Raw genomic sequence first — 23876 nt, 5'->3', positions numbered from 1 at the left:
GACTAAGCCAAACAGCCAAAACATGTTTTATAGGAAAGAAGAGGACTGTGGGCCAAACGTAATAGATATACTTAAGGGGGCACAGTGAGAACACAGAAAAATTGCTGAAGTAAAACACATGCACTCTAAATTTTAAAATTCAGTCAAAGGGAACTGCATGGCAGAACAAGATATTTAAATGGGAGATGGCCTAAGTAGTATGTACATGTCCATATATTAATTGATTAATATATTTGAATGGGAATACCATCCTGCAAATGAGTATGTATGAATTTAATACCATTCTAATCAGATTCACCATAGTGTCTCTGTAACTGGACAAATTATATTGAAGTTTAGGTGGAAAAACAAATGTGCAAACATTCCAAAGATATTTTTGAAGAAGGAACGTGTTGAGGGAGGGTTTTCCCCTTTATGATGTAAAAACATAAAGCTGCTATAATAAAGTGTGATCTTGTCATGGGAAAGAACAAATACATAAGGAAATGGAGTCAACACATTCCAGAAATAGATATGACATATATGGGAACTTAATATAGCTTAAAAATGACCTTTCATTTTATTGGGAAAAGAATACATTAAAAAAATAAATGATGATAGCCAAACTTCTCAACATACAATACAAATTTCAGATAGCATAAAATCTAACTTATAAAAGTTTTAGGTAATGAAAGTAATACAGGAAAGTACATAATCTTAAAGAGAGCCTTCTAAAGAAAAAGGAACAGATTAGACCAGATTAATAGTTTTTAAGATACTATGAACAGTTTAAAAAAAAAATCTGAGAATGAAAAACTCGGGAAACAATATTTCAACACATAGCCCTAATACACAAACAGCTGTTATAAATAAGAACATGACAACTAATAGAAAGATGGGCAAAATAATCAATACGTATTAGTCAATCTACAGAAAAAAATAAATGTAAGTGGCCCAAAACGTGAAAAGTCATTCACCTACTGATACAGACAGGAAAATGTAAGTTAACACAATGAGGTACCACTTTTTATTTCTCAGACAGATAAGTATGAAAAGTAAAATTAGTGCTACCCAGGATATTGAGAAATAGGTACTTTCATATACTGCTGGCAGGAGTGGGGGGAAACAATTTTGCAATTTCTGTTACGATTTGTATTTGCAATCCTTTGACCCACCAGTAGTTCCACTACAAAAAGACACAAAAAACCACACACAAAAAAACCCTATTTCACATGTAATTGTCTTATTGGAAGCACATGAATGTCCATTGATAGCATAACCATGGCTTTCAATGAAACCTTTAAAAACATTTAGATTTACACGTTTTGATTATAAAGATAACCATGACATGTTGACATAAACTCAGCAATTTTTCTATAGTACCACACTGTTTTAATGCTATAACTTTCCAGTATGTTTTCAAATTGAAAGTGTGATTCCTCTTACTGAAATCCTACAGTGTTTTCTTTCCTCACAATGGCATGATACTAGAAATAAATAACAGAAGGAAAACCAGGAGGCTTCTGGTCTTAAGCTGTGTGAAAAATGTTTCTTTGATAATTTGCTTTACTCGTTTTCTCTGTTCTGTCTCTATAATGCTTATTAGTCAGATGATGAGTCTCCTGGTTTATTGCTCTATGCCTCTTCCATTTAAAATTTGTTTGCCTTCTTATTTTATATAGAGGTTTTCAGAATTTTCTTCCAATCCTGTCCAATTTTTAATTTTAGTAAACATATTTTTAATTTCCAAGAGCTTTGTTTGGGAAGATTGCTTTTTTGTGTGTTTATGGATGTAATTATTTTTGACATGTTCCTTGTCAAATGATAAAGTTATTTTGTTCGTTAATTTGGGTTTTGTGTTCCCTGAATCCTGTTTCCTCTGGGATCATTTCTGTTTATGTTGGTCTTTGTCTTTGATATTGCGTTATTTTTTCAATAGTGGTAATCTTTGGTTAGCTCTTCACATCTAAGACTAAGGCAATAGAAAAATATATGAAACTCTGTTCTTGGGGGAAGTTTGTTAACTGGTAGGCTTCACTTTGGGGTGTTAAGTTGGGAACCAACTAGTATGATGGTGGGTTTCTGGGGGCCAGAGTGTAGGATTCTTTTCTTTGGGATAATTCCATTTCTTTAGAGAAGACCCTCTAGGTTTTGGCCTGGTGAGTTGATGCCTAGTTGTGAGGCTTTCTTCTTGCCAAGATAGGAATGGTAAGCCTTCTGTATACAGACTTTCAATAAATTCTTCTTTTTACCAGTCCCAAATCTCACTACATACAGCATTATGCCATATCTAGCTTTCAGTATCCAGAATACTTTCAGAGCTTTCCCCTTGGCTCCATCCCCAGGTTCCTTTTTCAGTTTTTCAACAGTGATGCAACTATTAAGCAGATGCAGTTATAGTCTTACCTGGTCCCACGTATAACCAGTGGACTAAATGTAAGAGGTTTGTCAGCACCAGCAACAAGACTGGTAGTGGGGCTAAGAACAGATAACAAGTCCTTTTAAGGCTGGGTCTTGATTCCCTGCCCTGGGCTGACCAGCTTAATCTGAAAAGAATTTGCAATATGTAAATATTTTAGGATTCCGGCCATGTGGATACACACTTAAAAGTAGTTGTGTTATTATTTTAGTCTGAAAGAGTCACCTAAGAAACACCAAATGTTTTGTTCAAATGCCATAGTTACTTAGTTTAAAGCTTTTATTTCAACACCACCTCTCTTCACCACGGTAGAGCTCTGGCAGTGAATTAAGTGGTCGAGGATTCAGTAAAACCGTGGCCAATTTCTGGTTCCAATCTGGAATTTAAACAAATTAATTATCTCAAAGATGTGGAGAAAAAGGACTTAGTCAAAAGGTTATTTCTGTGGTTCAATCCCTGACTAGGAGGCATATTACTGAATTCTGCCAAGATATAAATAAAATGAAATCACATAAATTTTCATTTCAGCATTTCAATTCTAGACTCCCCAAAGCCCTGTAACCTTTACATGATAAATGGGCCACTTTGTATCATCTTTGTACCAAACTTGTTACCATCCCTAAATTTATATCCACTGGAGTTCCCTCATATCTTATAAGCTCTTGTCTATAATCAGTAATAGTTCTGCTTATCTAAAGGTAAGGGTTCAAGGAGGGCTTGCATCTACACTTAACAAACCAAAGACCAGTGTTTCAATGACAGCATTGTGACAAAATTTTATTATGTACAGTGCTGTGCACGATATTAGGTGTTTTACTTACATTAAAGTCTAATCGTCAGAGGCCCACTGGTATTATCACCATCTCGAAGAGATTAGTCAACTTGACCAAGTTTGCAGGACTTGTGAAAAGAAGAGCCCACATTTGACCCAGGATGACCAGGCCCCAAAGTTCCTAATCTTTTCACGGTTCTATTCCATCTTCCATAACACTTCAATAGCTTTTAAAGAAGTAAACATTTCTTGCTATTAAGAATGGATAACATTTTATTAACCCATTTCAGTTAACCCTAGAAATGCCATCATGCCTGGAGGGTTTTTAAAATCTAATTTAATTAAATGTGTAGTCAGTAAGCATATGACTTCTCAAGGCTTATTATTGTGGAGTTAAGTAGCAGCTCTGACCTTCTCGAGGATTACACTGTATTCCAGGGAAATAAAGTAATTCAGAAGTTTGAGGACTCCTATTCCATAGCCTTAGTGATCCTTGTTGTAGGAGTTACAATGGAGCTGAAATATACACATATTTAACCAGGTAAATTCAACAATGGATGTTCTGAGAACACATGACAAGCTTTTGGGGCGAGGGGGGTTCCTTCTGCCATTCCATTTAGCACGTATATTTGCCCACAGACAGTGGATGCTATCAATCCTGAATTATGCTGTACAGACTTGGGGGTGAACAAAATGTGTAAAATTATTTTTTTAAATCTCCAAGTATGTTAGCTCTGGGGTCTCTTGGGAGGAGCTCGTGTGCAGGCTCTGGTCTGCCACTGCCTATGACCAGCCAGGGACTACCTGGTAGGAGCTACAGAGCGATCTGCAGTTTGCTGCCCGTGCTGGTCCTGGAGGCACGTGGGAGAGGCCACACTGGGAACCGAGGACGGCTGCCACCACAGTACCAGGTCTGGGGTAGTTCTGCAAAAAGCCAGAATACCTCGAGACCTGCTGCCACCTGCCTCTGATAACGCCTAATTCAGTATGTGAGTTGATAGGGTGAGGCAGGGTCTCAGGGAGTCACTAGAGTGGGAAGAATTGTGGCACCAGGTTAGTGTAAATTCTGGTTTGGTGCCAGTATTGAGCCTGGAGCAACTCAGCAAAAGTCTCAGAGCACACTGAGGCCAGTCGCTGCCTGCCTGGGCCTGCCAGACTCCGATAGTTTTTTAAGAAAGAGTGCAATGCAGGTGAGGCTGGCTGCTCTCAGGAAAAGTGCCTCCCGCGGTGCATGAGTTGGGTGGGGCGGGTCTCAGTGAGTCAGCTGGGCAGAGCAGCGGAGCTCACCAGGCCAATCAGATTCAGATTTGGTGGGAGGGGGCGCGCTCACACAGGAGAGATGGCGTCTGCCTGCGGGCTGCAGGGGAGGAGGACCTCACACAGGGCTTCCAGTCCTCCCCCCACAGCCATACATCTCAGTCTGCCCCTCCATATGTCTCCGATGCCTTCCAAGTGACTGTCCCTCCGCTGTAGCCCAAGGTGAGTGCCTGCGAGTGAGTCTGTGCGCCGGCAGTTTTAGAGGACGGCTGGGTTTCCTGAAGCTTCCTGTCCCACACAGATGGTCAGAATCCCCACTGTTTTTCACAGTTGTGGGGGCTCCTCCTCTCAGCACCAGTACTCCGGTGTGGGGAGCATGGTGTGGGGGACTAGGGACCCTCACTCGTTCTGGGGAAACCAAGGCAGCTGAGATATTCCTCCTGATTCTCAAATCCATACACAGGTGTAAGACCCGTTCGCGTCTCCGCACCTCCTACCAGTCTCGACGTGGCTTCTTTATATTTTCAGTTATAGGACTTTCGTTTAGCTAGACTTCAGATGGTTGTCCAGGTTGATTATTCTATAATTCAGTTGTAATTTTGATGTGTTCACAGAAGGACACAGGCACAGTGTTTACTCTGCCATCTTGGATCTCTCAATAAGTCAACTTCTTGATTTAAACCAATGCTTAATTCAGTCCCTGTTCTTTTCTCTGTCCGTGTCTAGATTTATAACTTTTCTCTGTTAGGTCTCTTGCAGACCAGCTTTTTGCCTGCCTGATTACTGTTTACAAAATAAGTGCCATCTAAGTAGCTACAAATCCACCTGATTTCTTTATTACTACCAGCCATCAGTTGCCTAAACCACTGATTTCTCAACTTGGCTGCATAAGGGAATTGGCTGGGGAGTTTTAAAGATGACATATGCCTGGGACCCTCCCCCTCACCAGGAAATTCTGATTTAATTGGTATTGGGTGTGTCCTGGGCATCTGGGCATTTCATAAAGTGGTGCAGCTGCGGTTCAGAACTTTTAACCTAACCACTGCAATTGCCTCCTGACTCCACATTCAATCTTTGCCCCACTCCACCCTGCCCCGCTTTCCTTCTCCACCATTAGAATAATTTTTTTCAAAATGCAGTTTTAATCATGGTGCCTCCACCCTCCTTCAAACCTTTCAGTAGTTTTCCATTAATCAGAGTAGAGGCCCAAACCTGCAAAAGGCCTGTAAAGCCCATCCCATTCTCATCTTGCCAGCTCTCCAGCCACGCCCTGCTCTGTCCTTGCTGATTTCCGTGCTCCCGCACTGGTGTTTTTTTAGTTCCTCAAGCTGTCGTGCTCCTCTCACAGGCCCTTTGTACAGGCTGTGCTCTCCCGGAAGCTCTTCCCCCACTCCTTGCCTAGGTTTCCTCAGGAAACCTCTGACCTACTAGTATAGGCTTCTATAGCGTCAGATGGACTCTGCTTCATAGCATTTGCAGCAGGTGAAATTTTATGCTTATTTCTATGCTGGTTTCCCACTGAAGCTCCTTGAATGTAGAAATGTAGTGTCTATTATTGCTTCACATGGTATTACCCAAACCTTGCACACTGACTGGCATGTAAGCAGGTGTTCATTATTTACTGAAGGCATATATATGAATGAATGAAAATGCACCTGACATCAGATCTATCACCAAGTCTTAACTGATGTCACCTCCAAAATATCTGTGGAATGCACTTATTCCTCTTTATCTTCCCTGTGGGGACAAGTCACCGTCATCTCTGGTCTAAACTACTAAAGAGCTTCTTCACAGGTCTGTATGCCCTCCCTCCTGTTCTTCTCCAAACAGTGTCTGAACAGCAGCCAGAGTGAAACTTTTAAAGCACAAATGATATGTCATTCTTCTGTTCAAAATCCTTCCAAGTCTTTCCCTTGCTCTCAGAATAAAATCTGAGCATCGACCCCTCTCTCCCTCATTGACGACCCACCAAACCAAACTGGCCTCCTTTCTGTTCCTCAAAACATCACAAGCCTTTTCCAGCTTTCAAGCTTTTGCACTTACTGTACCTTTTGCCTGAAATGCTCTTTACATGGCTCGTTCTTGTTTTCCGGAGCTCAGCTTAGACTGTATAAAGGTTCTCTGTGACTGCACCGGTAAAAGTAACCCCCCTTGGCTACGCTCCTCAGCCTGCTTATTTCCCGTATAGCATCACCACAGAATTTTAAAAATGTACTTAGTTTTTTTGCTCAGTATCTCCCACCAGAATCTCAGCTCCAGGATGGCAGATATCTTGTCTATCCTGGTCTCTGTACCCCAGCAAACATCGCAGTGTCTAGTTCATAGTGGGTGCTCCATCAATGACTGAAGCATCTTATGGTTGTCCGTTTCCAAGGTGGACCCCAGGGATTCTCACCCGCTGGTATCCATGCCTTGTGTAATCCCCTCCCACACTGTTTCAGGGCAGGTTGTGTGTGACTAATAGGATACCTCAGAAGTGACAGTGTGTGACTTTGGAGTCTAGGTCATGAAAAGCATCGTAATTTCCACCTTCATCTTGGATCGCTCATTCCCAGGGGAGGGAACTGCCATGCCATCAGGACACTCGGCAGTCCCAAGGACAGGCCCACCTGGAAAGGCACTGAGGCCCCCAGTGACCAGCCACCATGTGAGTTGTCATGCTTGACAACGATGTGAGTGAGCCACCGTGGAGGTGGATCCTTTAGCCCCACTCAAGCCTTCGGATGATGTAGGCTGACAGCTCACTGACACCTGAGAGACCCTGAGCCAGAACTGCCCAGCTGAGCAGTCCTCAAATTCCTAACGCACAGAAACCATGAGATAAAAATCATCATGGATGTTTTTAAGTCACTCGTTTTGGGAATGATTTCTTCCTCTGCAGTAGGTAACTAACATGCACTCAATGAATGATTCAGCAACTCAGGCAATGCCTATTTCAACATAAGGTCTCGAATTGGTCAGGCTTCAACCTCACCGAGTAGGGGCTGTTCAGCCCTGTACCTCGTCTTACGTTGCCTGGCGCACGCTTTCCAGGACCATATTTTCAATTGTGTCTAGGTCTCAACTTGACACCTCCTCTGCTTAATACTATTATTTCTATCAGACGCACCGACAATCTTGCAGTAGAAGTGAGGGGGGTGGGGGCTGTGCAATTAGCTTTAATTTCACTCCTGTGTATTTTCTAATACACTGTCCTTTTTCTCTCCAAATGCTATTCCATGTGAATCTTCTTTCCATTTCCCATGAAACCTCCTTAATTCAATTTAAGAGCAAGGGTTGGGAGTGTGGCATATCTGGGTATGACCTAGACTGTCTTGCCAGCTGCTTCCTTGAGTAGGTTTCTTCAGATCGCTAAGTCTCCGTTTCCCCTTCTGCTAACCGGAATTAATAACACCACTTCATGGTGGCAATTAAGACTCATTTCAATTGTGAGTGGTGCGTCCAGATGTGTGAGTATGTCACTTGGCATGGTTCTGGGCAGATGACAGATAGTTTAAACCCTAGCAACTATCCTAAAATGTGGACTTTGTACCTCCATTTTACAGAGGCACCAAAAAGGTGCGGAGAAGCTGAGTGTGTTCCTCAACCCCCGCGAGAACGTGCCGGGGCTGCAGCACTCAGAGCCTGAATTCTGCCTATCACTTCCCAGTGTTTCATCCACCCGTGTCACTGCCACCGCTTCCCGCTGCTTCTCTTGCCTGCAGTCGTGCCTTTCCTAACCTGTGCTGAGCAGGCTCACATACTAACATCCCTTGAAGCTGAGTGGCTCACTCCCTTGACTCTGATCCTACAGTGGCTCTGATTGTCCACATTCAACTTTCCAAACTCCTCAGCTCCTCTTCCGTTCCAGGCGTTCTCTCCTGCTCTACCAACCCCCATTTCATTTCTCACTTCCTCCTTTCTACTTTGCCCAGTCAGGCCAGTGTCCTCATAGCTGGAGCCCTCCCTGCTCTCCCACCCCCCACAGACCTCACCATCCTTATTCCCATCCACTGCCCTTAACTGCAGTGTCCCCATCTGTGGTGTCCCCCCGTTTCTTCACCATGCAAATCGTATCCATCAAGGCGCAGCTCAGCTCCCCACTGATGTGCCTGTTTCCTGGTTGGTGTGGGCCCCAGTGATCTGATCTTTCAACGTCTGCTCCCCTGCTCAGTACTTAATCATTCTCTGAGAAGCTGATTGTTGCCTCATCATCCCAATTAGATTGTGAGCTCCCTGTGGCTGAGATCATAGCCTGGGCTTCCTTTCACCTCCTATGGCACCTAGCCCAAAGCTAGGAACATCGTAGATGGTAAATATGTAACTGCTTTGCTAAACATTCACCTGGTTCTATGGGTTTGGAAAGAATGAGGAATTGTTTTCTAAAATCAGCAAGGGAGGAAACCTTTTGTATCTGTCTTTCTAACAAGATTTCCTCATAGAGGAATTGTAACAAAGGTCCTATTTACTATCACTTTGGAAACTAGAGGCCCACCTAGATTCCTTCACTTAAAGAAAACAGATGTCATACTTGGTCAGTCTGGAAAGGACAAACTGCTTAGCCAGGTGTGTGGGGACAGGAGATCCACTGACTCTTCCTGATTACCTTTCCTTTCTAACCCCTCCTCAGACCCTGGCAGCTTCTGTCCCCCTGGCCTCTCACACACTTCAGCCCTAACCTATGCCCCCACCCCACCCCGTCTTCCTTTAACATAACCCTCCCACGGGCCTCCTGTAGGACCCCAACTCCTACCACCCTACACTTCCTCCCAGCATCTCCCCTAAATGACCTAGCTGCAGCCCCCAGCCTCCGCCCCATTCCATCAGCTCCCTCCCTTCTCAGACTCCAACCTTCTCTAACCTCGCAGAAACCATCTGCACCCTGCTTGTAACCTCGTATCCCAGACTCCTCCTGTCAGTCTCTGGCCTCATCCTGGCTTCATCTATTGCCACCCCTGCCCCGGCTCAGTTCTCGCAAGATCTGCTTGGTCCTGTCCAGTTCCCACTCTTCCTGATTGTGTTGTTTGCTGTTCCCTTGGGACCTGAGTCAACCCTGCTCTGGATTTCATTTGGCCTGAGGTCTTTCCTTAGGGGAGAAAAGGAGGAAGAGCAGCTCTTTCCCATGTCCCTCCTTCTACAAGTTTTCTTATGTTTGTGAAATAAAAAGAAGGGGATTCACTTTAAAGAAAACTATTCACTAAACAGCAGTCCAAGTGACACTCAGCTGTGACAGAGGCAGTGTAGCTTCAAGGTCAAGCACAGAGCTCGGCCTGGGCCTGAATTCTGGGTCTGGAGAGGCCTGCGCCTGAATTCTGCTTCTCCTGCTTACGGCACTGTGATTTGGGACCAGTTCCTTAACTGTCTCTGCAGCTTGGTCTCCTCCACTGGACAATGGGGAAAACAACAGCACGTACCTCAGAGAGCTGTTATGAGGACAACATGTGTAACAGCCTGCCTCAGTGTAAGAGTCCCCGAAATGGGGGGGTTCACTCATTTAGAAAGTCTGTCAATGAAGTAATTCATTCTACTCACTAAAATGCAATGCATCAATGATTACAAGAATACAGGTAATGTGTAACTTGAGTCTGTAGCCACCCAGGGTACTATCTGTGGGGGTGCCTGCCCCTCAGCACTCTCACACATGCTGCCACATAGAGAAATACTATGTAGGGAATTTAGAATTTTTGAAACATGCCTCCAAATGTCAAATAATTGTCATAAAGCCATTTAAAAGAAGAGAATGAGGAAAAAAGTTTCCTTGACAGTATGTGACAAAGGGTGTGATCAGAGTTGAGCCTGCTTGCTCTCAAGGACATTTATGCAGTGTCATCCTTGAAGTCTCCTATACAGGGAGCTAGGAAAGGAGGAAGGAGGCAGCAGCCCTCTCCCTGCACCTAGACCCACAGGCAACTTGACTGGTCCCAGACATGCTACCTGAGTCCGGGGCGGGAGATGCTTATCTGTGGCTCAGGCAAGGTTGATCTCAGAGTAAGAGCAATTGAACTGACTTACCAATCTTGTAAAATGGCAGAGAGTAGTCTCTTTGGTAAGTGGTTTCTTTATACCATGGTTCGGCAGGCTTTGAATGTCTTTGAAAACAAATATATCGGATGAGAGTTTGTTGGTCTAATTGAGGCTGATACTGACTTCTCTTGGGTGGAATTGCCAAGTCTATGAGAGATCTAAATGAAAATAGAAACAGTTTGCTGAAAACCCAGTGGATAAAAAAATCATTCCATTTTCTCATCTGCTGAAATCCATTCTCTCGAAGTGGCCAGGAAGTTACCAAGATAGTATTGGCAAAACAGAAATGTATGGTCAATTAATTTATGACAGAGGAGCCAAGAATATACAGTAGGGAAAGGATAATACCTTCAATAAATGGCGTTGGGAAAACTGAAGAGCCACACACAAAAGAATTAAACAAGAGCCCTGTCTTATACCACATACAGAAATTAACTCAAAATGGGTTAAAGACTAGAACATAAGATCTGAAACCATAAAAATCCTAGATGAAAAGATAGGGAGTAAGCTTCTGGACATTGATTATTTTGGATTGATTTTGAAAGCAAAGTCAACAGAAGCAAAAATACATGGGACTACACCAAACTAAAAAGTTTCTACACAGCCAAGGAAATCATCAATAAAATGAAAAGGCAACCTATGAATGTGAGAAAAAATTGCTAATCATATATCTGATAAGTTACTTTCAGAAATATATAAAGAACTCATATAACTCAATAGCAAACAACCAAACCATTTGTTTTAAAAAGGAGCAGAGGATCTCAATAGACATTTCTCCAAAGAAGACACACAGATGGCCAACAGGCACATGAAAAGGTGCTCAACATCACTAATCATCAGGGAAATGCAAATCAAAACCACCATGACATATCACTTCACACCTGTTATAATGGCTGTTATCAAAAAGACAAGAGATATCAAGTGTTGGTAAGGATATGGAGAAAAGGAACCTTTGTGCACCGTTGGTAAAATTATAAATTGGTGCAGCCATTATGGAAAACAGCATACCTAGATGTTCCTAAAAAATTAAAATAGAACTACCATATGATCCTGCAATTCCACTTCTGGATATATATCCAAAAACAACAACAACAACTAAAATCACTCTCAAAGAGCTATCTGCACCTCACGTTTACTGCAACCTTATTTACGACAGCCAAGACATGGATGCAATTTATCAATGGATGAATGGATAAAGAAAATGTGCAATGGAATATTCAGCCAAATCTTGCCATTTGCGACAACATGGATGGACCCTGAGAGCACTATGCTAGGTGAAGTAAGTCAGACAAAGAAAGATAAATACTGTATGATTGCACTTATATGTGGAATCTGAAAAAAATTGAACTCGTAGAAACAGAGAACAGAATAGTGTTTGCCAGAGGTGAGGTTGAGGCATGGAAGAAATAGGTGAAGGTAGTCAAAAGGTACAAATTTCTGGTTAAGTGAGTTCTGGGAATGTAATGTACTGCTTGATGACTATAGTTAAAAATACTGTATTGTATATTTTGAAGGTGCTAAGACAGTAGATCTTTAAGTTCTTACCACAGGAAAAAATATAACTATTTGAGGTGATAGATATTAACTAAACTTATAATGGTACCTATATCAAATTATTATGTTGTACATCCTAAACTAATACAATGTTACATGTCAACTGTATTTCAATAAAACGGGGGGAGAATACCCCCCAGAATACCACCCCATCCTATTTTGTGTAGATCTGGAAGGTTCTACATGATTATCTCTGAGTGATGACATTATGGGTAATTTTTATTTACAAAAAGTTTTGAATATCAATGTTTTCTGAATGTTCTAACAAATGTGTATTTTAAAACTATAAAGTAGATGAGGTGAGCCGGTATAGATGTACAAAATATTAAATGATTGGGTGAGATTTAGGAACATCTGAATCCAGTCATTTAGTAAGTAGTCTTGATTGAATCACCATGATTAATCATACTTAAACAAGGTGATGTGGAAGGTGCTTAGTCATGATGCATGATTCTTACATGCTTGGCTAAAATCTTGATTATAATGTGCCTTCTTTAAAGAGAGAGTGTGTTAGCAGAACGGAAGTGCTTCTGCCTCGAGTTCAGAAAAAGCAAGAGCAAGAATCTGATAATGCATGTGGTTCCAGAGAGGGGAGAGATGCTGGGTGGGCAGAAGGGTGCTCTGTTGTGGATAGGCATGGAGAAGCACCAGGAATTCACACCCACCTCTACTTGCTCTCATTTCGAGCTTAATAGGTACTTGGTCCTGTAAAGTGTGTCCCGGAAGCAGTAGGCAGAGGCCCTCCTAGTTCTGGACACCATGTTTTACGAGTTGCTTGAACACATTTAAAGAACAGTTAAAAAGGGTGAGGAGACCAATAACCATTTTATGAGGAAGAATGGGAAAACCACAAAGAAAGCTGAGGTCCTATGGCTGTGAGCAAGGAGTGACATCAAAGAGCAGTCTTATTCCTTCTGGACACAGAAAACATCTGTGGTCACGTTACAGGGGCCTGAGTCATGGTGGGCCCATAGTAAAAAGGATTTTCTTATACTGGTATTATAGGGAGTGACTGGTTAATCTTCCTAAAATATACATTTTTCCCCCTAAGATTCAACCAATTGACATAGGTCAAGTGTTCAAGAATAAATGAGAATATACCTTACTTTAAAAGATTACTAAGGCAGAATTTTGGGGAGTGAGGGACTTGTTCTGTATAAATGTTACTGTTGGTTAATTGTACAATAAACCACTAGTCAAAACCCTCCCCCAAAACAACAACAACAAAAAACATTGGCTATCTGGTGACCATCTCAGTGTCTTGTGAGTCTGCGTTCTGTGTCACTGTAACTGTCAGTCCAGTCACTTGTGTGCTGCTGACAGCTCTGGCTTCTGAACCAGATCCTGTGAATGCCCCTGGATCTCTCCTGCTGGTCTGGCAGCCTGCTCTGCCTTTGCCTTGGGTGTTTCCACAGAACCAGACTATTCTCTATTTTTCAAGTCACACATTAGTGCCCTTCTGAAGACAAGACTACCACTCAAAAGAGGGACTCTAATACTGAAAATATCAAATTGGTGGAGTAATATATCTGGGGAAGGTAAGCCTAGAAGTTTAATAAAGTCATTGATTGACATTTGCACCAAATATTCCGCTCAAGGCTAATCTTAGGCAGGTACAAGTCTTGTCAGAGTCAAGTACAGTCCAGGTTCCCTTTGCCTGAGCCATCCTGGGGTGGGAGGACGGACGTTTGGGTGCAAGGTGTTGGAGGTGGAAAATTGCCAGAGTCCACAGAACACACGTGGAGAGTGTCCTATGGAGCTGGCCAGGAGGGGGTCTGTTTTTTCCTTTCTTATCTCTCCTCTGGCAGAGGACGTAGCCCTAACAAGAGTTTAATATAAGTACGTATTTGAGTTGGAACAAAGGGCCTTGAACTGGGAATCAGAAAATATAGATTCAAGTCCCAGCTTTTACACCAAACAGCTGTACCTCGGGCAAGACGTGCCATGTCTCTGGGCTGCATCCTCTTCATCTCATTTGATCAGAATGACCCCTAAAACTGCTTCCAGTTTGGTCATCTGTGCTGCTGTACAGAAGCCATGGTTCCCTTGTGAGCTTGGAGGATAATCAGGAGTTGACTTGATCGAAGGCAATTAAGAGAAATTTGTAAAATATTCCAGATGATGAACTCAAAATTATAGCAATCATATTTTGAATGCTTACTCTGCTCTGGAATTTTGCATCAAATGTTCTAACATTAACTGATGCTCAGAGAAGGAATAATTGCCTAAGATCAAACATTTCATAAGTTACTCAAATTGCTGTGTTTAACTACCATGGTTTGCAGCCTCTTAAAACTAGAATATAACATCAAAGTGCTTGTTTTTTGTTGTTGTTGTTAAAATCACATCCAAAAAAGCAGAAATCATTTAGGCCTAATTTGTAATTTTACTGTGAAAGAAACTGAGACTTAGGAAGTTTAAATTATTTACCAAGTTGAAACTCTAAACTCACAGACTTTAAATTTCTTAGAGGATTTAATAAAATTCTATACTGATTGCTGATTATAAAAGTAATGTGTACTTATTAGAGAAAATCTGAAAAATAGAGAAAAAGATGGAAAATAAAATACAAATACTAATAATCTGACCACTCACAAAAACCATTGTTAACACTTGGATGTATTTCCTTCCAAAATTTTTCTGTTAAATTATTATTATTGTTATTATCATTATTACAAAATGTGATACCCATTTTTAAAAATTTATCATTCTAACTTTAGTGTAATTTTTGAAAATTAAGATTTAGAAGGTGCCTCACCTGGGAGATTGTTTGACACTATAATCAAAATGGACTCTTGCCAGCTGCCCAGGGTAATAGCCGTGGACGTCCTTTCCTTGATGAACCATGAATGTACTAGTGAAGAAAGTAAGAGTTGAGGAAAAAAAGCAATGATTACAATTAGTTCTTTACAGAAGAATACCAGCTGTGGTATAATAAAAAAATATGTTTGGTCTTTGTCCCCATTTCCTGGCACAGAGCTCCTCAAACTGTTGGACTTTCTTAATAGGAGTGTCTTTTTTATCCATTTTTCAGGATTCAGTTTTCAGGATTCATAAGGAAATATTTGACGTGTCAAGTATCAGTTTCAAAATATCAGGAAAAAAAACAAGAGGATATATAAAACAAGTGGGGCAAGTGTTGATAATTGTGGAAAAATGGGGATTGGTAAATGGGGGGTTCTTTTACTATTTTTCTACTTTTGATATATTTACAAATTTTCACAATAAGTTTGTTAAAAACCTGATACTTGAACTACATAATAAGTATATGGGGCTGAAAATGAAGAAGCACTGTGGTGGTCCAGACGCAAGGTGGTTATAAGCCTGGAAGAGGGACTCTAGCCCTGCCTGGGAAGGATGGGGTGGGACCAGGTTTGAAGCACACACATGAGTGACAGTGATGGAAAAAGTGAGGGAGTGCTTTGGGCATGAAGCTGAGGTGGGTGTGGACAGCTGACACACAGTGGTATGGGGGGACACCAGGCTCGGGGCAGTGGTGCCAGACTTGAGATGTTGAAATACATCTTATTTTATAATGAATTACTTTTCCATTAAATTATACTTAGAGCATCATATTGATATTTTAAAGTTACGTGTAGTTGCATTCTGTTATTTACAGAATGTATTTCTAACAGTAGTAGGGACATTACAAAATATTTGTTATTGAAAGAAAAGAAGTGTTGAGTCTGGAAGGTTGGGTACCACTGGTGTAGGTGGTAGGGAATCTTTGTAGGATTTTAAACAAGACGAATGATGTCATGCAGTTTTTATTTTAGAAAGACTTTCACTGAGGGCAGTGCGCAAAACAAATTGGAGGGCAATCTGACTAGATGCGAAAGACGGGTTAGGAGGCGATTATAGTCATTTATGTGGGACATGGTGAAGCTCTGTGCTTGTGCTGGAAATATGATTGGAGCGGAGAAGGCTGAGGTATAAGAGAGGGAGGTGTCCGAGACAAGGCTTAGGCGTCAGGCATTCCCCAGAACAGGGAACACGGGGAGGTGACACTGTTGGGACGATGACTTTATAGAGTTCGTGATAGGTGGGGGTCTTTTGGGACCTTCTGAAGATTCTGAGCACCAGTAGATGCCATAAGAATTCAAGGGTAAGAGTCTGTAGAAAGTAGTACATAGTTTTGCAGGAAGTAGCTCGTCAAGTATGTGTTGGATGATGAATGCCAGTCCCACCAGCGTTTATTGAATGTATATAACTTATCCTGCCCCTTGCTAGGCTCTAGCTGAAGCAGATTTGTCCTCAAAACGCTCTTTATGTGCTGACATAGTCATCTGAAGCAAGGGTCAATGGGTCAAGAAGAGGGAGGGGTATCTAGGGTTTGGGCAGGCAAATCAAATGGGGAAGAGATTCCAGGTAAGGGGAGTTACAGAAACCAATACTCAGACCGAGTTGGGATCAGAATAGAGTGTGTGGGGGCCGTTGGGGACCTTGCTGTCTAGTTAGTATGAAAGGCAAGCACTGTGAGCTGGGCAGGTCTGTCTGTCTGTGCAAACAGGACCTCAGGGAGCTCTGATTTTCAGAAAAACCACAGGCTGTCTGGGCCTGCCCAGTGGCTGGGATAATATGACTGAGCCCCACATAGTAAATAACAGCAGGGGATTAAGTCATAAGAGAGGGAATTGGCACGATAATAGGGAACAAATGACACTTCTAAATGCATAGGAGGGGGCAACCTAGCTTTCTTAGCCACCAATCCAGTTTCTGAAGCATTGCCTTGGAAATAATTACCCCAGGGCCATATTACAGTTTATTAGACTCTAACTAGAGTTCCAAAACGACACCGATTTCTCAGTCACTAATGTTGTTTGCGGTTGGCTGTGTTTTGACCATGAATTCTTCATTAGCATGCACAGAACAAATACCTGCCGAATACAGGTAGTAACCTGAGCGCTGCTTCTTAGAAACAGTCTGTAAAAGCTGTTTTGAGAATTGAGGAGCCCTCCACCAGCACCAGAAAACACCCTGCCACCAGTCCCTTGGGAGTGTCTCTTGGCAGGTGTTGGCCCAGGAGCAGAGAGAGAGTGGGGAAGTGTAAGCAGGTGGGTGGCAGAGGGAGGGAGGGCTGGGTGGAGAAGCGGAGAGGTTAGGGGAATGAAGAATGGCACACTTTGCTTCCAGTTCGTTGGGCAGATTTTCCAACCTCTCCTAAGTGGCTTTCACCTCAAACAGGAGAAATCTCCCAAGTAAGAGGTCACAGCATCAGTTTTTGGAAGAGAATTTTTACCTCCTAAGGCAGAATGCATAGCCTGGACGGTAGTCAATACCCAGCCTCTCCCAAGGGGGTTGGGTGTGGGGCAAAACCGAAGACTGACTAGAAAAGTACCTGCCTGCTCTCCAGACCTAGCCGAGGAGTCCTTTCCTAGACTCTGCTCAGACCCATCCGAGTGACCTGGCTTTCAAGATTCCACTATAGAAAGGCCTTTCCTTCTTTCTGGGTGGGAGAAGGCGTCCACCTGTGTCCAATTTCACTATGCATTATTTACCAGTCCTGGACAGCTTGGCTCTTTGAGGTGCCGTGTTCGGGCCAGACAAGAGCCAGCCTGTCTCCTGGGAGGGTGCATGTAACCGGAGTAGGACCTGGGCTCAGCCACAGACAGAATTCAATATGCACAGAGGAGGTCAGGAGTGTTTGTTCCCCAAACGCCTGGCCCCGCGGCCTGAGGTAGTTGTGTTCCTGTGACTGTACAAGTCTCTGCTTTATAAAGGAGACTGTGCCTTGTGCTTCATAAAGTGTCTTTGCAGACACGATCTTAATCTCATTCTCACGGTCACCTTGCCAGGTAAATATTAATACCTTGTTATAGAAGAGGAGACTGAAACTCAGTGAGGGTAAGTGGGCTTCCTAAATATCACCCAGCTAGTAAATGCCAGAGCCATGAATCACACCCAGTTCTCTAAATGCCATGTCATATCCAGAGTCATCTATATGTATGTACGATTACTCTTTTCAGAAGAGTTCAGCATTATTTTTGTATGAGCTCTGTGATTCTCTCACTTATGGGCAAACAGTAAACGTCATGTACTAAACGAGTAGGAAAAGAAATAATGACATAGCAGTGTGCTCTAGAAGCTGCTTTTAATTCAATAAAACAAACACTCAGGTATTTATTCAAGACTTATGCATTTGTTCAGTTCAATAAAACAAACACTTTTATGTGATTACAGTGTGCATATAGTGATAAATATTGTCTTTCCACTCAAGAGTTCACAGTCTGGTAAGGGAAGCCATATTGAGGCAACTAACTAATCATATACAATAAGGTGAGTGCTGTACCAGGCAGGAAATTGAGGCTCAGGGGGGAATAAGTAATTTATTAAGGGTACAAGAATAAGTACAGATGACGGGGGACTACCATTCCTGTGCCCCCATCTCTCAGACTCTGCTGTCTCCAAGTATCTCCTGCAGGAAGAGGGCAGCCTCAGTTTCATCCTCAGTAAAGTGGGGGTGGTACTGTCCTCTCCATTAACGATTACGTGGAAGTCAGTGAGACATTGGTAAACATCCTTGGTGACTAAGGTTAGGTGGCAGGTGTTGTGATCATTTTAAACAAGATGAGCTGATTCCAGGGCAGCCTCTTGACCTCTCACCGATGGCTTCAATCGATGTCTTTAACATCCATTCAGGTCTGACACAAATTCTTTTTTCTTTTATCTTCCAAATCATCTTGAGTGCATTCCACTGGAAATGATCTTTTTGGGAGTATCCTGGGCTCCACAAGCCAATGCGACACCCAGCCCTGTGCTTGAGCGACAGGCCTGCAGCTCAGGGATGGCATCAGTTAACATTTGCCATAATAGTGTGATTCTTATTATGAAAATTGTGTGTGGTCACGACTCCTCGTGAATCATGTAATATTTTATTAGGTGCCCCTACTGGTTCGTAATTCAGTTTTCCCTAGTATAGGCCTCGGGGTCAGGCATTTAAGGATGAACTGGACAAAAGCTTATGCTCAAGGAACAGCAGAAGGAAGGGCAGGCCTTCGGCAGGTGCTATGCATCACCAGGAGGCCAAACCACAAATAAACGACAGAACAATTTTTTTCTCATTGCTTCATCATTCATTTAAATGTTTTCAACAAATGTGCGTAGAGGGCCTACCACGTGTGACAAGCAGCTAGGCAGAGGTTGTAATGGCAGGCTGTAGAGAGGCAAACAAGCCCCCTCGGGGGGCTAAGCCTCAGGTGCAGTCAGGTACAGGGATCAAGAGCACAGATGTTGGAGCCAGGCCAGGGGGTTGAAATCCTGTCTCTGCCAATTACTGACTCGCTATGGGATCTTGGGATAGTCACTTAAGCACTCTGTGCCTCAATTGGACCTCCTCATCTGTACCTCAAAATTGTTGTGAAGATTAAATAAGGTAATACGGACTTAGAACAGTGCTTGCCACAGAGTAGGAGCTACTGAAGTGTTCACTGTTATTCCAGGAAATAAACAAAATAACTAAGGTGTGAAAAGGACCTCTGGGCCCCGTTTCCTTTAGGAAACAAAAAAGAGTGTGAGATGGAGAATAACAGAGGTGGAAAGGTGGGCAGAAGAAGAGCTCCTCTGGCCAGGGTGGTCGGGGAGTCGCAATCTGAAGCAGATGACAGCAGAGCTAAGACTTGTGGATAAAAAGGGGCTAGTTAAGGCGGGGCAGGCGAGGGAGAGGGGAGGGAGCAATCCGGGAGCAGGAAGAGTCCAAAAGCCCTGGGGTATGAAAGAGTGTGGTGTACGTATTGACGGAATGGAAGACAGACAGACAATGGGGCTTTGCAGACAGGCAGGGCCAGTTCGTGTAAGGCTTTGTAGGTCCTGGCAATGAGTTTGGGTTTTATGCAAAAGGCAATGATTGCAGGGTTTTATGCAAAGTGGGGTGGGGTGGTGGGTCCAATTTACATTGCATGACGCGCACTCTGGTGAGTGGATTGTAGATCAGCCGGGGAGAGGACATGGTGGTCTGGATCAAGTGGCGGCATGGAGTTGGCGAAAAGCATTCTGATGGGAGATCTACCTTGGAGGCAGAGCTTGGAGCTTGCTGATGGAGTGGACCCGCCATTGTTGCCAAGGCAGGAAAGGCATAGAGTAGACAGCATTGTGGGCTGTGATGGGGACCCCAGCCCTGCTCAGGCACAGTGTGCCTCCTTGTGGGGCTCTGACGGATTAACACAGAACTGAATCCAGCCCTGCCTTAGCACTGCGGTGCCCACCCCACTGTGTTCCAACCAAACCCTCAGGCTCCCCATGGCTGGCTCAGGCCAGGCCCAGTGACTGACTTGGTTCCATCGAGTCCCAGGTAGCAGCAGCAAAGAGAAGTTTGTTTCCATTTTCCCCAGGAAATGAGACCACAGTTAAATATGTCCAACAGTGGATAAAACACATAGAAAGACCAAGTGCTTATGGGGAGAAAGAAATCAGGAGACACTGGAACCCATCCCTGTTTCTCTCCACCCTCCCTCCTCTTCATGTGGGTTTCAAGGAAGGAAGTGTAGGCTGTGTACTTCCTCTGAAAGAGGGCTCTTAAAGTATCTAGGAATGAAACTTCCTTCCCTCACCATTTCTTCAGTAATTTCTGGAAGGAAGGGATGTATCTTTGTTAACTAAACATTGTTAAAAATAACTAAACACTAAAATAAACCTGAGGCTTCCTCAAAACCACCAAGCAGATGGACCAGCAAGAGTCAGACCCCAAAGTCACTTACTGTGTGAGGGTTCCTGCGGCCCCAATTTCATAGCTTCTACCTCTCCACAGATACCATGACCAGTCGTAAAGGGAGGGTGGGGTTAGGATGTACAGATTGCTATCCAATCTCTCTCAGCAAGATGAATTTAGCACAATAAAACCTGTCTAGGACTTGTTATTCTTGGGCAATTGGAGAAAGAGTGAAACTCGTGCTTAGCTTCCGTCTGTGCAGTCACCTCCCATATGGCAGAAGCATAGGTGTGGTTTGTTTTATCCCAAGCAGAACATAGGGGTCCCCACTAGAATTTGGGCTTACGTCCCTCATCTTCTTGCTAACGCCCTTCCCAAGCAAAAAGCAATAATCCTTCTCATCTTTTGGGAATTTGGAGTTGCCTGTTTGCTTGGATTTTGACCATGAGTGTGGATTTTTTTTTTTTTAAGGCAACTTTCCATCAACTCCCCAAAACTTCACTAGAACCCTCTGGCCGCAGTTGTCTGTTAATAACAGGTAACAAGTTGAGCAATACCAATTCCCCAGGTGCCTGTCTGCCTTGCCACTGCTGTGGATGGCGTCTTCATCTGGAAGAACGTTACCTGGGTGGGATCATGGGCCGGCGGTCAATAAATTCTCTTAGCCAGATGGAAGTCATGATGGATGGGATTCTGGAAAACAATGAAAGTGAAGGTTCACATTGCAAATTTATACACATTTCCAGGTGTGAGCTTCTAGTACTACAAAATCCTTGAAAGCAGAAGGACTATCCATAGCTTCTGCTAGACGATTGAGGGAAAGAAATGGAAAGCACAAACCAATACATACAGATATGCTTTCCTTTAAAATAAAAAACACTGAGCCGGTTGGGCACTTAGTCCCCTTTCTAACCCTTGTTAGGGTGCCTTCCGACTACACAAGCTTTTGGGCTAGGTATTACATTTCCCAGACTCCATTGCAACTAGTGTTCTGACATGAATAGGATTCCTCCAACTCAGATGTACTTGGTGAGATTTGGAAGGTGGAAACGAGAAGGAGGCCATTTCCTGCTGCTGCTTTGACTTTTTCTACTGGCAAGCTAGGTTGTAAAGATGTGCTATGGTGTTTTTCTGTAGCAGAACTCCAGGGCCCAACCTCCAGCTTTGGGGGTGTTAGGAAACCATGGCGTGGAAGGCAGCAGCTGAATCCTGTATTCCAGTGTCACACCCGGCTTTGTGAGTGTAGAGAGGGACCTTTCGTGGCAGTGGTGGGGACTTTGGGAATAGGTTCTTGAACTCAGTCGTTCTGGAAGCAGCTTTCTTATTAGGGCACAGGTAGCTGCTTCCATGATGGGTCAGTTTTGTGGAGATGGTCTAGAAGCTTCCTTGAGGCCTTCCCCAAAGTCTGCTCCTTCAGCCCTTCCAATGATTTTTGTAAGCATCTTATTATCTATACCAAACTCTTTCTGTTTCCTATATTGACCTCAGAGTTAAACATAAAATATATATTGTTTTTGGTCCAAATTTTCATATTGCATCTGATTATCTACTGGAGAAGACTTGCCACAAAAAAAAAAGAAAACAGTACATCTAAACATTCACTTGAGAAAGAGTCAACCATGGGGGAGGAAACTGAATGCCTGGGTGACAGAGGTGGGAGAAAGCCTTACATTTTTACAGTTTACCTTTTGTGCACCTTACAAATTTTGTACTATGTGTGTGTGTGTGTGTGTGTGTGTGTGTGTATAGTCACAAGCTGCTTAACAATGGGGATATATTCTGAAAAATGCGTCATTAGCTAATGCCGTGGTTGTGTGAACATCATAGAGTGACTCACACAGCCCTATAGCCTAGCCTACTACTGTAATTGTACCTGCTATAATTATATGTGACTGGCCGGGCAGTAGATTTTTCTTTATACCAGCATCACCACAAGCACGTGAGTAATGCATTGTGCTATAATATTACAATGACTAAAATGTCACTAGGTGATTTTTCAGCTCCATTATAATCTTATGGGACCACCATTATGTATGTGGTCCGTCATTGATCGAAATATTGCTATATGGTGTGTGATGTAGAAAGACAGCTGAGCCTCTGATTTGCAAAAATGTGGCCAACAGTGTGGCATTGGACTGAGATGCCTATGACCCGTGGCAAGTCATTTCCCCACTGCAATGGACTGAATGTTTGTGTCTTCCCTGAAATTCAGATGTTGAAACCTTAACCCCAATGTGATGGTGTTAGGAGATGGGGCCAAGGTGAAAGGTCATGAGGGTGGAGACTTATGAATGGAACTAACGCTCTTAGGAAAGAGACCCCAGAGAGCTCCCTAGTCCAATTTCTGCCATGTGAGGACACAACAAAAAGTCAGCAGCTTGCCACCTGGAAGAGGACAGTCACCAGAAGCCCACCATGCTTGATCTTGGACTTCCGGCCTCCAGAACTGTGAAAAACAAATTTCTGTTGTTTATAAACCATCCAGTCTGTGGTGATTTGTCATAGCAGCCTGAGCGGACGAAGTCACCTGCTCTGTACATCAATGAACACAGTACCTCTCTGGAAGGTTTACCGAGGCAATAATGCGCGTGAGTGTTTTGTGACCTGAAAAGCACCTTTAAGAATAAAGAAATATGAGTTTCTATGTATGAGCATATATTACATGGCAGGTGACATGTATTAACTCACATTAGCCTCCCAGAAACCCTATGAAGTATTACTGCTATTTTACTGACAAGATGTACTGAGACATAAAGCAACTTCTACAAGGTCACCAAGGAACCAGGATCAGAAGCCATTTGGCTCCAGAAACATTTACCTTAACTACTGTACTATACTGAAACAACCACAGAGCACCCAGACCATTAGCCAACACAAAACTGGAATGACCTGCAAGAAGCAACAACGAGGAAGGAGAAAGGACTGGAAGAGTGTGATGCCTCCCTTTTTCCTTTTATAGTCAAAACTTAACTTATTGTCCACAGGCCAGCTAGCTGCTTTATTTCACCTCCGAGCGTGTTTTTCAAGCAACTTGAAAATTTTCAAACAAGATTCCATTATAACAGAACTGTTTGGCAATCCATGGCGCCTGTTCATTATTATGTAATGTGTTTTTACTTCCAGGACTGGCGTGCTTATAAAATAAAAAGAAAGGAAGAAAGAACAAAAGAGAAAATTTGAGTCAGCATAGCTGAGCTCTTCCTTTTTTTTTTTTAATTTTGATTTTTTTAAAATTACAGTTTGCCATT

The 23876-nt window shown here is 43.0% G+C and overlaps 1 protein-coding gene across 1 annotated transcript; it reads right to left on the bottom strand.

Annotated features, from left to right (window-relative positions):
- Positions 1-2669: 2669 nt before the first annotated feature.
- SPMIP3 (sperm microtubule inner protein 3) lies at positions 2670-21452 on the bottom strand. The gene is made up of 4 exons (XM_074316850.1): positions 21253-21452; positions 14743-14838; positions 10419-10588; positions 2670-2774 (listed from the first exon to the last, which is right to left on the bottom strand). The coding sequence occupies exons 1-4, from the start codon at positions 21366-21368 to the stop codon at positions 2683-2685; spliced, it is 474 nt and encodes a 157-aa protein (XP_074172951.1). The 5' UTR covers positions 21369-21452; the 3' UTR covers positions 2670-2682.
- Positions 21453-23876: the final 2424 nt, after the last annotated feature.

Source organism: Rhinolophus sinicus, linkage group LG12 (assembly GCF_036562045.2).
Source record: "Rhinolophus sinicus isolate RSC01 linkage group LG12, ASM3656204v1, whole genome shotgun sequence".
Taxonomy (NCBI): domain Eukaryota; kingdom Metazoa; phylum Chordata; class Mammalia; order Chiroptera; family Rhinolophidae; genus Rhinolophus; species Rhinolophus sinicus.
The sequence above is the reverse complement of the archived record's forward strand: the minus strand, read 5'-3'. Positions and strand labels throughout refer to the sequence as shown.